General features: G+C 41.7%; 1 protein-coding gene across 4 annotated transcripts; it reads right to left on the reverse strand.

Moving 5' to 3' along the window:
• Positions 1-255: 255 nt before the first annotated feature.
• lhx6a (LIM homeobox 6a) lies at positions 256-13,577 on the reverse strand. 4 transcript variants are annotated; one of them, XM_082539484.1, is made up of 10 exons: positions 13,277-13,577; positions 13,051-13,158; positions 12,079-12,150; positions 11,633-11,815; positions 9,788-9,909; positions 2,995-3,215; positions 2,550-2,650; positions 2,360-2,455; positions 2,033-2,207; positions 256-1,881 (listed from the first exon to the last, which is right to left on the reverse strand). In XM_082539484.1, exons 2-10 carry the CDS (start codon positions 13,126-13,128, stop codon positions 1,802-1,804), a joined length of 1,128 nt encoding a protein of 375 aa, XP_082395610.1. In that variant the 5' UTR covers positions 13,129-13,158; positions 13,277-13,577; the 3' UTR covers positions 256-1,801. The 4 variants fall into 4 exon arrangements, with proteins under 4 accessions (XP_082395610.1, XP_082395611.1, XP_082395609.1 ...); XM_082539485.1 differs by having other exon boundaries at positions 2,995-3,212; positions 13,051-13,577; XM_082539483.1 differs by having other exon boundaries at positions 13,051-13,577.
• Positions 13,578-13,744: the final 167 nt, after the last annotated feature.

Genomic DNA, 13,744 nt, shown 5'->3' on the forward strand with positions numbered 1-13,744 from the left:
GAGAGCAGGAGAAATTTCCCATAATGCACTCTTTGTCTTGCACAAAAATGCAGACCCAGCACACACACACACACACACACACACACACGAGGATGTACACTGTTAACCACTAATCTAAGCACAAATGCTAAAGTAAACACACAAGAAGTGAAGTTACAGCAAAACACAATGCCTGACTTTAAAAAATACACATGGAACACAGAGTTACTTTATATTTATGGATTTTATTTGTGTATTTACCATTTGAAACTTCATTCCATCTGAGCCCGATTTAATTGTCTTACACACTTGTCTGTGCTTCGCAGTTGACATGTTTTGGAAAATTAAACGTGAATAATTGCTTTGTTAGTTTATCCTCAGAAATGATCCAAAGCCACCAAAAAAATATCACATTCTATTTTATTGCATTTTATTACACAAAACATTTATGATGCACAGTCTATCAAATAAACTTTTGTTTCATTTCATGTTTTTTTTAAACAAAACAAACAAACAAAAAAAAAAACATTTCAAATGGGGGAAAAAGTGCTTTACAGGGATTTACCATCTCAATAAATACAAGGACATTGAGGTCTTGTTGGATCCTGTTCTTCACACTATGGTCATGGAACTAAAATACAAATGCACACTCTATACCCCTGCCAAAACTCACACATTCACACACACAGACGCACACACATCTTAATATGTACAAACCCAGTCATTTTATACTGTCCATATTGTACCAATACAATATTCCCCGCCTGCTTGTGTGGAACACACACACACATACAGAGGCTGAACAAGCAACCTTATAAATTATAAATTAGTAACAATACACCTGTGGGAAAATCTGGAAATGTGGTCTGATTTTGCAGGAATGTGAAGTTTGACTTGTATGGTCATCTCAGACTTTCCTCTTTAAACAGGACTGTAACGGTTTAAAGTCTGCAAACTCCTGCTTATAACCGGTGTTTTATTCACGCAACAGCTCCAATGTTGTCCTTTGCAGCTTCATTAAATGGTAAACAGACAAAATGCTACAACAGAGTCTATTAAATAGTTTGTGATTTTCTGCCAATTGAAGATTTAGGAGTCTCATAATTTTTCCTGCGTAATAACAGTTAAATGTTTAGTGAGAAATATCACTTTGGAAAAGATAAGGCACGTAATATTTTCTTGTCTCTAATTCTGCACCTCAGTTCGGTGGGAAAAGAAGGAGGAAGTTTCTGGTTTTCTGAGACGTCATAAAGTCAATATGTCATTCCGAAATAAAAAATATTTCAACAATCAAAGATTCCTGTTATATTTAGATTCCTTCATGGTTGCTTAGAGAGAAAAGAGCCAGGAGCCTTACCTCTAATGTGGTCTACTGTGGCCTTTGGGCCACAAAGATAGTTCCCCTTTAAATTTCTCTTCGTGTTTTGACAGCACTTCAAGAAGTTTCCTTGCTCAGTTTATCCCTTTAAAGCTCCCTTCACCTCCACATTAGGTGGTGGCTGAGTAGAGTGGAGGATGCTGTACACGTGAAGCAAAAGGGTCCGTGTGATACATAGTCTGTGAGTTTAATGATAAACGCTTCAAAGTCGTTTTTGGAAGTCCTATCCCCAGAAAAGAACATAATCACAGATGGTTTTTTAGCTTTTATCTCGTTCATCCATTTCTCTTTTTTTCTGGTTTCAGTGGACAAGGCTCCTGCAATATTTGTCTCCTCTCCACGCTGACTCCTGGATGACCTTCGAGTTGGTTCATGAGACATCACTGATGTTAGATCAGGGGTTGGGATCGGGAGGTCAGGGGTCATAAGGGCCATGTCGGAGAACTAGCGACTGAGGGGGAGCTGAGGCAGCGACATGGCCTGATGAGAGAGACTCTGAGAGGTCAGGACAGAGAAGGGATGACCTGGGGAGCAAATCATAAAAAACACACAAGATTAAAAAAAAGAAAAAAGAAAAGCAAAATGTGTCTTACAAAGTAACTCCCATAATTTAAAAAGTCAAAACAAATACTAAAAATGATGTGCCTATTTACACCACAGTAAATGATAACTCACTGTCAATGTACCCATGAAGGGCCACCATGCGCGCTCGCTCGGGACTGCCAAACGGAGAGTAATGCAGCTCATCGGGCAGAGATGAGGGTATCCTGGACTGAGGATGACCTTGAGGAGCCCCGCTGTGCTGGGGCGTGTGCTTTTTATGTCTTGCTCTGCAGTTTTGAAACCACACCTATGAAGATGCAATGTAACCAGACATCATGTGGCTATATTCTTAAAGTTTGTCTTTTCAGTGTACTGTAAGAATGTGTTCCATTAGTTTAGCATTTTAACATTTAATTATATTGACGTCATCCATTCGTGCTTTTTATACACACTGCTCACCTGTATGACTCTTCTGCTTAGGCCTGTCATGTCAGCTAGTTTCTGTAGCGTCTGGGCATCCGGATTGTTGTCCTGAGCAAATTGTGCCTGCATGATCTGCACAATGAGACAAAATATTAGGTACTGTGTCAGGGCTTTGGCACAGTAAATCAACGCTGTGTACTTCGGTGTTGCTGAGAGCGTTTCTCACCTGTAGCTGTTCTGCGGTGAACGATGTCCGTGCTCTTTTGGCAGGTTTGGGTTGACTGTCTTGTTCTGTTGGAACTGCTCCCTCTAATGTGATGCCATTGCCTACAAAAATACACACACACATGCAAGTCAGATAATAGTTCAGTGATAAATAAAGTGACTATAGATGTCAGGAGACATAGGTAGTCTACAGGACTTGAAAAATGTATCATATCAAAGGGACCTCAGGAGTTTTGATGCCCCAGCAGGGACCCAAATTTAAGAGCCGTGGCCTACTTTTCCGCTCTTGCAGCATAACATGCTAATTCTGTAGGTATTACCGTTCTCAGAAAATTAACAGATATCAATCATTTGAAATAGTTATGACAAGGAATGATTCAATCAGGCAATAAATTTGCTGAAAAGCATAGCTTCAGATATATCTTGTCATTTACCCAACCACTCACCGCTCTCAGCTGCTCGTTTGAGGTTCTCCACCATGGTGTCATAGTGGATTCGGCACAAGACCTTCTCCTCCACCAAACCAAACTCTTCTCCCGTGGACAGCTGCCTCTTACACGAGTAGCAGGCAAAACATGCCAAGTGGTATGCGTTTCCCCTTGCACGCCGCACCCAGTCGCTGGCGTATATCTGCCGCCCGCAGCGGGCACACTTAGTACCAAACCTACTGTGAGGGGGATAAGAACAGAGCAGCAGAATGAGGAATTATGGGTAAAAAAAGGGAAAAAGATCAAATTGTTGCAGAACAGAAAATGAAACATACACAGTGACTTCCTTTTCTTTGAGAATATTTTCTTGAAGTGAAGTTTGACATGAATTTGTTTTTTAATTTCTGGCAAAGCTCAGAAGCTTTAAAGGAAACCTTGGAGGAGGAGGATATGGCTTTCAGAAAAGACTCCTGAGTGCGGCTGCAAGCTGAGCCTTGAATGCAAACAAACCAACACCTGCAATTTCCTGACTGATGCATGAAGCCCCTGACACATATACACACACACACAAAAACACACATAAGCCAGGTTGGCTTTAAACACAGTGGAATATGAAGAAAAACCCAGATGACATCATTCTAGATCGCCTCGCTGTAACTGATAGCAACAGCGAGGTTGGCGGTGAATAAACCCAAACCACCTGACTTGCTGTTATGGATGGGTGGTTGGTGGGAGAGAGAAAGAGGGTCAAAGATGTAAGGCTAGAAATGCTTCAAGACAATTCCTCATTAGCAAGAAATAAGATAGCTGAACATCTGCTTAGTTTAAATATTTTAAATGAGGGGGATAAAACGGGACACGGCGGTCAAAGAAGAAATAAAGGCTGCTGTAGATTTATAACTAATCCCACAAAAAGGCCTTCCTATCCCGTATGTCGGTGGCCATTCTTCTAAAAAGAAAAAATGTAAATCCCAAATATTAAAAAAGTATTTTCAAATGTAATAGTACATTAGTAATATGTGTGTAGAAATTAGTCAAATTGAGCTGCAGCACTTGTGCTTTATGAAATAAGATATATCAGACATAGGCAATACAGATGGAAAAATGTCGAATATCTCATATCCCTTCACGAGATTGTGTTTACTGTGCAGCTGGGTCCGTGGAGTATCCAAATAAATCTCCATTTTATTGCAACAGAAATATTATAGATGCTCCCTGTTTTGCACAAGAATAAAAAGACATTAAGCGCCTCATTTGAAGGACCCATTATGGGTTTTAATGGGTATCAAACGCTTTAGGTTGGAGATGGTTATGGTTATGTTAAGAGCCATTGTTGGGGTCGGCAGCTGCCAATTCTGCTGGAGGAGGCCAGATTTGTAAGCAGCCTGAAAGAAAGTGCTTCTTCAAGGGTAAAACTGGCGTGGAAGGGGGTGGGGGTAAACATGCGCAGTGTGCTGCACTGTACAGCCGGATTTGTGTACATTCATCAGCCGTGCTCACCCCGATATTTCGCTCGCTGCTCCATACACAGCCACAAACATGAGCCATATTTAGAGTCAGAGGTCAGTGGAGCTGGCGGAGGGCAGGGAGCCGGAAAAGAACAGTCATGGAGAGAGAGAGAGAGAGAGAGAGAGAGAGAGAGAGGACGTAAGTGACTGAGACAGGGAGTCGTAGGGCTGGGGGGAAATGGCAAAGTGGAGAGCGTAAGCGGCGGAGAGAGCGAGCAAAGAGAGCTGGGGGTGCAGAGGAGCACAAGAGCTGCCAAGTGAGTGGGTTTGGCAGCGTATGCGTGCACTCAAGTCCACTCTATCTAGGATGAAAGCATACTAAGGCCCTGACATCTCACAAGCTTGTAACCCTCCTTATGTGCAGGAGCTTGTTTGCCAGAAGTCACTTTTATGCATGTAGTGTGGTGCAGACTATTTATGGGGCATCATTAGGCGACTACTGTTTGAGGGTCAGCCTAGTTTTTATCATCACAGGTCAACAAATTATGTAGATATCACAACAAATGCAAAAAATGGTATTCATCAAGGGGGAAAAGCAGTGCAACTGTAACAGCGAGTCCTTGTGATGACCTTCAAGGAAAATTGGCTGGCATGGCACCCACTAAGGCCTTAAGTTGTCTCTGATATGTTCAGATTTAACCAAACAACCTCTTATGTGCCATTAAAGCCGCTCCGGGAGACAAATGGAGTGCACGGCTCACTGTACGATATCCTTTCAGACTCTTACAGAGAAGTCGGGCCTGTTTCTACAGTAAAGAGGAAAACATTGTGGAACGTTGCAGCTAATGCAGCATGACAGCTTGTCAGTTTCATGGTCTGAGACAGAACCCAGAAAAAGCTGCAAACCATCCCTTGTTTTAACCCCCTCCTCCTCTTCTGTCTTCCTCCCCTTCCTCTTACTTCTGCACCCATACTTTTTCTGTATCTTATTTTCCATTTGCACCAAAAAACTGATGTTTATTTTGGATCCGTGTCAATCCTCGCAGCCCTTATATCACTCACCGCAAAACTTCCTTTCCTCCTCAGACTTCTCCTATTTGCTCCCCTTATTCTGTCTAATTTTTACTCTTTTTTTATACAGTAATTCACCTGCTGCTGAAAGAGGGGCCTGAGGAGGTACACGTTTTTTGGATTATTTATGATGTGCTCTGAGAACATGCTAATCTCTATTAGATTTGTCCTGAGAGAGGCTGTGCGGTTTGTGTGCGAGAGGTTCACATTAGGCTGACAGGATTCTGAGCTGAGAAAAAGAGGGGGAAATGTTTCATATGCTTTACGTCTTTTAACAGGTTTTAATAGATCAGAGTTTTATGGATAAACCCTGCAGAAAATACAAGTCCTTGACACTCTCATCCGCTGCTCTTTTAGCCTGTAGTAACTAGGAATACGGGCAGTTTTCTTTGGAACAGCCAATCTGATTTTCGGCATGAATAATGTAGTGCAGCGCTTTAACTGAGCAGCGTAACACTGTGTGTCACAGATGTCTTATTATAATTTTAATTCATTCGCTTCTTGATAAAAATCTCTGTAGCTGCTGCTCTCCTTTGTTGCTATGGAGACCTAATCAGCTAACCAGAGGTGGGTGGTTGATGAATAATTATTATTGCAAAAAAATTTAAAAATTCAAGCGCACACACACACACGCATAAAGAGACATGCACACATCCACATGTGCTCTCATCTCACCCACGAAGTTCATTACATACGTGGACTCTGGTTACAGTGTCAGTGTCACGGGGTGCCCCTGATTAGGGCAACTTCCTGTGTGGCCTGCAGCTCACGGACGCGGATGGGGTTTCTATGGGGCAAGGCGAGGGAGGGCTGCAAGGAGGTGAGGGGGGAAAGGGGAGGAGGCTGATATAGAAATGGTTTGCGTATGTGTGTGTGGTTAAGAGAGAGAGAGAGAGAGAGAGAGAGAGAGAGAGAAAGCAAGCCCCCAAGGCCTGACATGGGTTTGAGAGGCACAGCGGGGGCTCTGTCCTGCACCCCTATAACGCTGACATCGCCCCCACCCAACCTCTGCATACACATACACACGTATATGGAGGGAAACCCACTCTGATTTCCTGCTATTACGCCCCATTAAAGCAGCTGTCAGTCCAAAGCCAGATGAGAGGCTGACACAGATGAGGAAATATCTCCAGAGGTTTGAAAGCAGCCCAAAGGATCTGGACTTGCAGCGGTGTTTAGCCTAGTTTAAATCTGGCCTAAACCCAGATTACAGTTTATATTTACAGAAGTAACCATTGCACAGGTCCCAGCCCTGCAGCAAAGCTTCAATGCAGCATTTTTTAAAATAGCATCACATTCTCAGAGTGACTTATAAGGACATCGAATCCAAAAGTACTGATGTTATTGTGCAAAAGAGGGGTTTCGTCCACATATTGTAACCATACTAACTATTGCAGTAGTTTTTAATCTGCGTATCTGCATTATGAACTCTTTTATGACTGTGCTTGTCATCCCTGTCTTTAGAGTCATAGTTCTGTACAGCAGATAGATGACAAATGTGAGGTAAACTGTGGAGCAGTTTAGGTCCTTTGACCAGTTTTTAAACTTCTAAATTTAGGAAATTAGTTGCTTAGCATTTTGTGAAAATAACTATAAGTTTTTCTTATAAAACATCTGTCCAGAAAAACCCTTTTCATTCACACCCTTTATTAAAAAACGTTTTAAACAAAATTAGGAAAAATAACAAGAGTAATAATACGTTTTATTTTAGGGGGAAATGTGTCAGTTTATGTGACAGTTTAATTTAGACCCCCAGTTTCTATGAATTAAATATTTTCTTAGCTTTCTGTGCGTTTAAATAATTAATTAACAACCATATAGGTTTAAAAATGCCACTTAACTACATCTATGACCAAATTAACCAGAAAGAGGCCCTAAGTGACCCTCATTATACACAACAAACGCATTTCATTTTTACCCAGGATGCAGAAATCAACCACTACAGAGCAAAGAAAATTAAATTAGCACAATAATGACAAATGGCTTTTAATATCTGGGGCTAAAATACTGCAGTAATTCTAAAAAGAGATTAGATTAGATTATTGAGGTCTTTTGCGTCTGATTATGTACATTTGTTGCCACTTTCAGGCCTTTAAAACGCTAAAGAGTAAGTGACTAAATATTTGTCAGATGCCTTGATGATTAAAAGAAATAATAATTGCTGCAGTGTTGCACTTCTCCTATAATGGGATGACGCCACATTGCCGAGGTTTTCTCTGTTTTAATTTGTTGGCGCACAGAGGAGAAAGAGAAGCAATCTGATGAAAGACAACTCTACCAACAAATGACAATATATCTTAAAACAATCAAGGGCTTAAAACTCTTTGACTGTAAGAGAGCTTAAACTGTTTTATTCATTACCATCTTTGGAGATCTGATACTATGACGTATTTAAGCGTCCACATTTAAAAAGCATTTCTGAGTCTCTCAGTGATCAGTGAGCAGTGTGGAGGTAAATTCTAAGGGAGCATTTAACCAGAGCTGGGCTGGTAAAATATTATGGTGCGGCAGAGCAAACACAAAAGTCTCCATTTTCAGGAAAATATGAGCAAAATGACTGGCAGCTGCTAGACATGCATAAATAAACAGAGATCTGTGTGTGTTGGTGACCAGTGTGTGCGTGTGAGTAGGTGGATTATGTGTGCAGGTGTTTGCAATGGGCATTTCTGCTAATGCCCATTTCAAAGTTTCATATTTGTGTTTTTATGTTTCTTATTACATGTTTGTCTGTGTGCAGGTATCTGTCTCAGGGTGTGTTTTCAGTTTGGACATAAGCCACATTCACACGAGTTACATGCTGACCAGGCACTCGGGGAAGTCTAATTGCTGGTCTGGAGGCTTGAGGGTCTGGGGTGGGGGGACAACTAATTGCTGGTGATTATAAACCTCAGAGCAGTGACTTGGTGTCAGATTTTGATCAGACAAACACTAACGCTCACTTGCAGCTCCATGCACTCACTCCACTCACACACACACACACACACACACACACACACACACACACACACACACACACACACACACAAAGCGTTAAGCACAAATTGGCACACGTGTCCATACGATTAATACACCAGCTCCAGGCTACTGAACAGAAATTTACCATACTGATGCTGCTGTGGCTGTGAACCCCATTTAACCCTATACTACCACACACACACAGGCCTGCACACATTTTTATATTTTCCTCTTGGCACTCACAAAAACACACAAAAAGGGAATAGAAAACTGAGTCAACACATCAGACAGGCTTTCTTAGTCCAGCTTGTATTGTAATAAAATTGTACAAAATTTGCCTACGCATTCATGGCATGTTGTATACAGACGGTATACAATTTTATTTTGTATTATTTTAGATATATTATCAGAGATATTTAATTTTTAAGGTTTACTAAACAATCATCATTGGGGTTTTTATTATTATTGCTATTAGGCTTGATTCTCTAATTGAAATTGTATTTGTTTTTTAAAAATGAGACATATCCTTTTATTATAGAATAGATAGGCATTTCCTTTTTTGCACTTAAGCTCTGTTTGTCTTTAGGGACCGACTAAATCCGGACAGCTCAAACTGGCATTTCCGCCAATTTCCGTTTACATCACGTGTCCCTGTCAGGGTGTTAAAACAGTTATCCGCGCGCATCGTGGCACGTGGTGTGTTAATTTTGTACCTCATTCAAGACTGAGTCATGAGAAAATGATTTCACCAGCTTTTAGGCACTAAATGCTGGAGAAAGGATCCAATGATCGGGCAGTTGCAAAACACAAAAACACGCCCAGCCAGTCTGGCACGGTGCACTGGAAATGCATAAATAAGCGAAAAGAAACTAAAGTGTGCTAACTTTAATTTGCCTTTTAAGATCTGATATGATCAAAGCGGTAAAGAGAAGCTGGTCATAACAAGGTCAAAAGCGTTTTTCTTTAAATAGCGTAAAACTACACAGCCCACAACTTTTTAAACACTTTAGGGAAATTTTCCCAGAGTGCAGCACTCCAGTGTTTTTCCTTTTATAGGCCTAGCTGCTGAAAATGTCGCGTTTTTTGGATAGCCATAACAAAACTGTGAATCTTTCAGCCCTTCGCTGTAGGCAAAAGCTTTTATTTTGTTACACACTTTCAGTTTTTGAAAAGGCTTTTCAAGAATATATGAGGCAACCCGCATGCATACGTTTCAAAGGATAAGCGTGCGTGAGTGCACGTGTGTGCGACAAGAGAGAGAGAGGGGGAGAGAGAGAGCTGTGCTGGCAGAGGGGCGGACGTGGTATTTTGAAAACACGGCCATAAACTTACCCTACCTGAAATAATCCATTTTACAGAAGATCTCTTTGTTTTTGATGTAGCAGCTGCTGTGCTGACGTAGTGACGTCCTGCACACTGAGCACTCCAGACAGCGCACGTGCCAAATCAGGTTGTTCACCTGCAAAGAGACACCAAGCGTGTCAAACACACACAAACTGATGATATAAGGCCGCATTAAGGTCTGCTGTGGTGAGTAATGACTCTGTCACACTGTGGAACACTGACGTGATGCAGCAGCATGCGTTATGAACGCGCCTGCGCAAATCCGATCGATCGTGAGCTTATTTTGAATGTTTATGAGAGCTATAAATAAATTTTTTTAAACAATTTTTAAAAATGTATTTTACTCATTATTGTAAATGAATAAATAAAATACAAAAAACTCTAAATAATAAAAATACCTCACAATTTTAAGCCATTTATGAATATTATGCTGAAACTATAAGGCGCGCATCTTATCACAGATGTTTCTGTATTTTAGCAATATGCTTTTTAGGAGGGTTTTTTTTTTTGCTTGTTTGTTTTGTCCTAAAACATATTTTATTGGCAATTACGATATTATACGAAATATTAAGGCATCAACCGATATTTTCTGTGACTGGATTTTTTTTCTTCGTTAAACAGCACTATAATCGTTTAGGAAAACAATAATTTAAAAAATGTTTTAAAAACTTTTTTTTAAAAATTATACTTTTGCAAGCTTACAGGCAGCAAAGCCATCCGGCTTGTCTATTTATTCATATGAGAGTTAAAGGAGGCTGCCAAAAACACTTGCCCTAACGTTAGATTTATATTTATAACCTTAAATGATTATTAGTACTTATTATTATTATTTGGCCTAATAGATATATTTTTCGTTGATGAATTTGAGTTTTTTAAATTATTATTTTGAATACGGTGTTAAATGATCAGTCCCGACATTTAAAATCATGGGAAATATGTATTACTTTTTTTTAAATGGCTAAATAAAGAAGACAAACAATTGTTGCACACAAAAGATTTTAATTGTTTAGGTTTTGAGATCGTATAAATTAAACCTATCCAGAGAATTTACAACATGTATAGACAAAACGTCTTCTATAGATAATTGCAGATAAACTAATAGTTCTGGACATGAAAAATACAATACAATAAAATAAAAATTTCAGCGTGACTAATTTATTATAATAGCATAAACGTTTAATTTAAGACCAGACATTAAATATTTAAATAAAACAATCTCATTTGTCTTATCTGTCCCGCGGATGGAGAACAAAGTAGGCAGATAACGAACTAATGATCTTCACACTTCCTGACACACACACAGGGCCGCGCGCGCACTAGTGAAGATTGTTTGGGGTTGGAAAGCGCACGCGACAAAAGCAGGGCGTCCTGGCTGTGAAACAGCAAAAGAACCAAAACATCCCTGTTGTGACTGTCTGCGGTCTCCCAAACACAGAGCGCCGTTTAATCTCCGTTTCCTGAAATGTTACGGTGGCGATAACATAGCTGAGATTTAGAAACAAATCGCCTCTTGTGTCTTTTCCTGTTTTCCGAGTTGGCTAGATAATAAAAGTTTTAAGTAAGTCAGGCATATAGCTGCTTTCAAATATCATTGCAACCTTTTTTTCTTTTTCTTCTGTTTTCAGTTTGAAGTTGTATTTATTTATTTTTGCTTTCAATCTCCAAATTGCGTTAAATTCCGTGCAAACTTACGGCGGGCCCCCAAATCCAAAAATAAGGGCAGAGTCAGCACAGCATCCTTCTTCATTAGCTCCCGATTGCCTTGTGCAGACGAACTATTTCTGTCTGTTAATGTAAAAAGGAAAACAAAAAGTCTAAAAGTATGGCCGGCCTCTCACCTTCAGCAAGTATCTGTCCAGGATCTCCAGACCACAGCTGGCGCACAGGTTCTTCCCGGTGGACGGCACCGAGCTGGTGGAGGAGGTCGGCGAGCACACGGAGGGGGTGGACGGAGTGCTGGGGGAAGAGCGGGTGTCCTCCCGCTCCATGTTGGACCGCTGGGATTCTCCGTCCGAGTGAGACTGCAAGAGGGCATCAGCAGAGCTCAGCACTGACACACACACACACACACACCGATCATCCTCATCAGCGCGTTGACAGTTTTCAGGTGTCGCCATTTTTTTTTACCATGCGTTTGCACTGCAGTGCGCGCATAATTCACAAATTTTCGCCAGCGCGAATGCGCGTGGGCCAAACGGTCATCCGCTGCACGCTATCGGCGCACTGAAAGAGCCTTTTTTAAACATATATGTTTTAAAGCATAAACGGGCAATAAAACTCTCACCATTGGCGTGTGCTTAGAGTCCACACTGCAGCGCGAGGCTCCCGGTGTGCTCTGGTGCTCGGTGGAGATCACCTACAAGAAAACGATCAGTGAGCGGCGGGTCATCACTTTCTCCGTCTCATCATCAGCTGAGCCGAGCAATCCTCGGGATACATTTGCGGACAGCTCTCCGAGGCTACTCCTATTTAAAGTAGTCCTGACAATAAACCCCCGGTCAAACCTGTTTAAAAGCCCCCTGCAACAAAAGGCAATGTTTTAATGAAGCTATCTCAAATTGGATTGATTTTGTTCCCCCTGCCCTTAACCCATGCCTCTCAGAATAATAGTATTTTCTTCGCAATCCAGGACACGAGACTGGAGGATGGGGAGTGGAGTGGAGTGGTGTGTGTGTGTGTGTGTGTGTGTGTGTGTGTGTGTGTGTGTGTGTTTTCGGTGGGGGGGACTACCTGTAATTACAAATAGCTTGAAACGCTGGGGGGATAAGAGGGACACGGAGTGTCAATTTCAACTGTCAATCAGGGTGGAAAAAAGGCAACGGTCACCCAAAGAATTGCAAATTTGATTTTTAATGGCTGTAATTAAAATCTAATTCTCTTCACGCGAGTTGGCAGCGCTCGAGAGGCTCACGGACAGCAAATCACGCCTCACGGACAGCAAATCACGCCATTCATACGCAGAAGAAGCGCGTGCAGCTGATCTCCACATACACACAAGAAACATGATTCTTGTGAGATCGCGGAGAGACAAAAAAATAAAAATCCCCGCACGATCCCCTCCCCGGGGGGCTGCCAAAGAAACTGCGCGCTTCTGCCGTCCGTGCCGTTCAGTGAGAGAAGAAACTGGCATGTTGAAAATATCCCACAGTAAAGCTAGAGCCTAGTATAGCATCCGCACTGCACATATGACTAGCTGCAAGTAGAGTCATTTTAAACCTTTTTTTTTTAAAAAGGCCCAAACATTGCGTGTCAGTACCTGCTTTGTTGGGATTCCTTCGGACAGAATTTTATTTCCCTCTGAAAGAGGGGACAACACTTCATTTTTCCAGTACATGAACCCCTGGCGTCTCAGAGTTTCCAGAGTCTGGGATCAGGAGAATAGTCGGCGATGGGCGTGAAAAAACAAAAGAAAAAGAAAACAAAAAAGTAAAAAATGGGGAAAAACAGTTATATCCGTACCATGAATGAACTGTGGCGCGCACTTTTGTTTTACAGAAAAGTGTCTCTTTAAAGCACGAACACGGTCTGTCACGGCAGTGATGCAGCCACGCAGCGCCGGAGAGTTTTGCTTGCTGCTCTTCACAACAGATTTCTTACGTTTGCCCTTGTCTCTCTCTCTCTCTGTCTTCTTCTTCTCTCTTTCCCTTTTCTGATCGGGGGTCCGACCACAGGAAGTGAATCAAATCGAGGCGCCTCGTAAAAACTCCCCCCAAAAAGAAAAGCTTTTGAGGTTCAGCAGAGACCTGAGGGGCTGCACAGGCGAGCGGAGAACCTGAGTGTCTCTGCAGAGCTGCAGTGAAAGTTGTGCGAGACTCTGGCCTGCCTTATAGTTAAAGAAGGGGGAGGGCGAGTAAAGAGTTTCATGTGCGTGAGAAGGCTGGACGCGCAGTTCGGAACAGTTCTGATTCCTCAAAGCTCTGCTGGTGGATGTTTGATATCTTAGACACTTA

The sequence above is a fragment of the Aulonocara stuartgranti genome, assembly GCF_965226115.1.
Source record: "Aulonocara stuartgranti genome assembly, chromosome: 7".
Taxonomy (NCBI): Eukaryota; Metazoa; Chordata; class Actinopteri; order Cichliformes; family Cichlidae; genus Aulonocara; species Aulonocara stuartgranti.

Excerpts from the sequence above, each read along its gene's own strand:
- lhx6a (XM_082539484.1), bottom strand. The coding sequence starts at position 13,128 with ATGTACTGGAAAAATGAAGTGTTGTCCCCTCTTTCAGAGGGAAATAAA. Across the intron at positions 3,216-9,787 it reads TGTAAAATGGATTATTTCAG|TAGGTTTGGTACTAAGTGTG; the intron begins GTAGGGTAAGTT and ends TCCCCCTCACAG. Across the intron at positions 2,208-2,359 it reads TAAGCAGAAGAGTCATACAG|GTGTGGTTTCAAAACTGCAG; the intron begins GTGAGCAGTGTG and ends GCATCTTCATAG.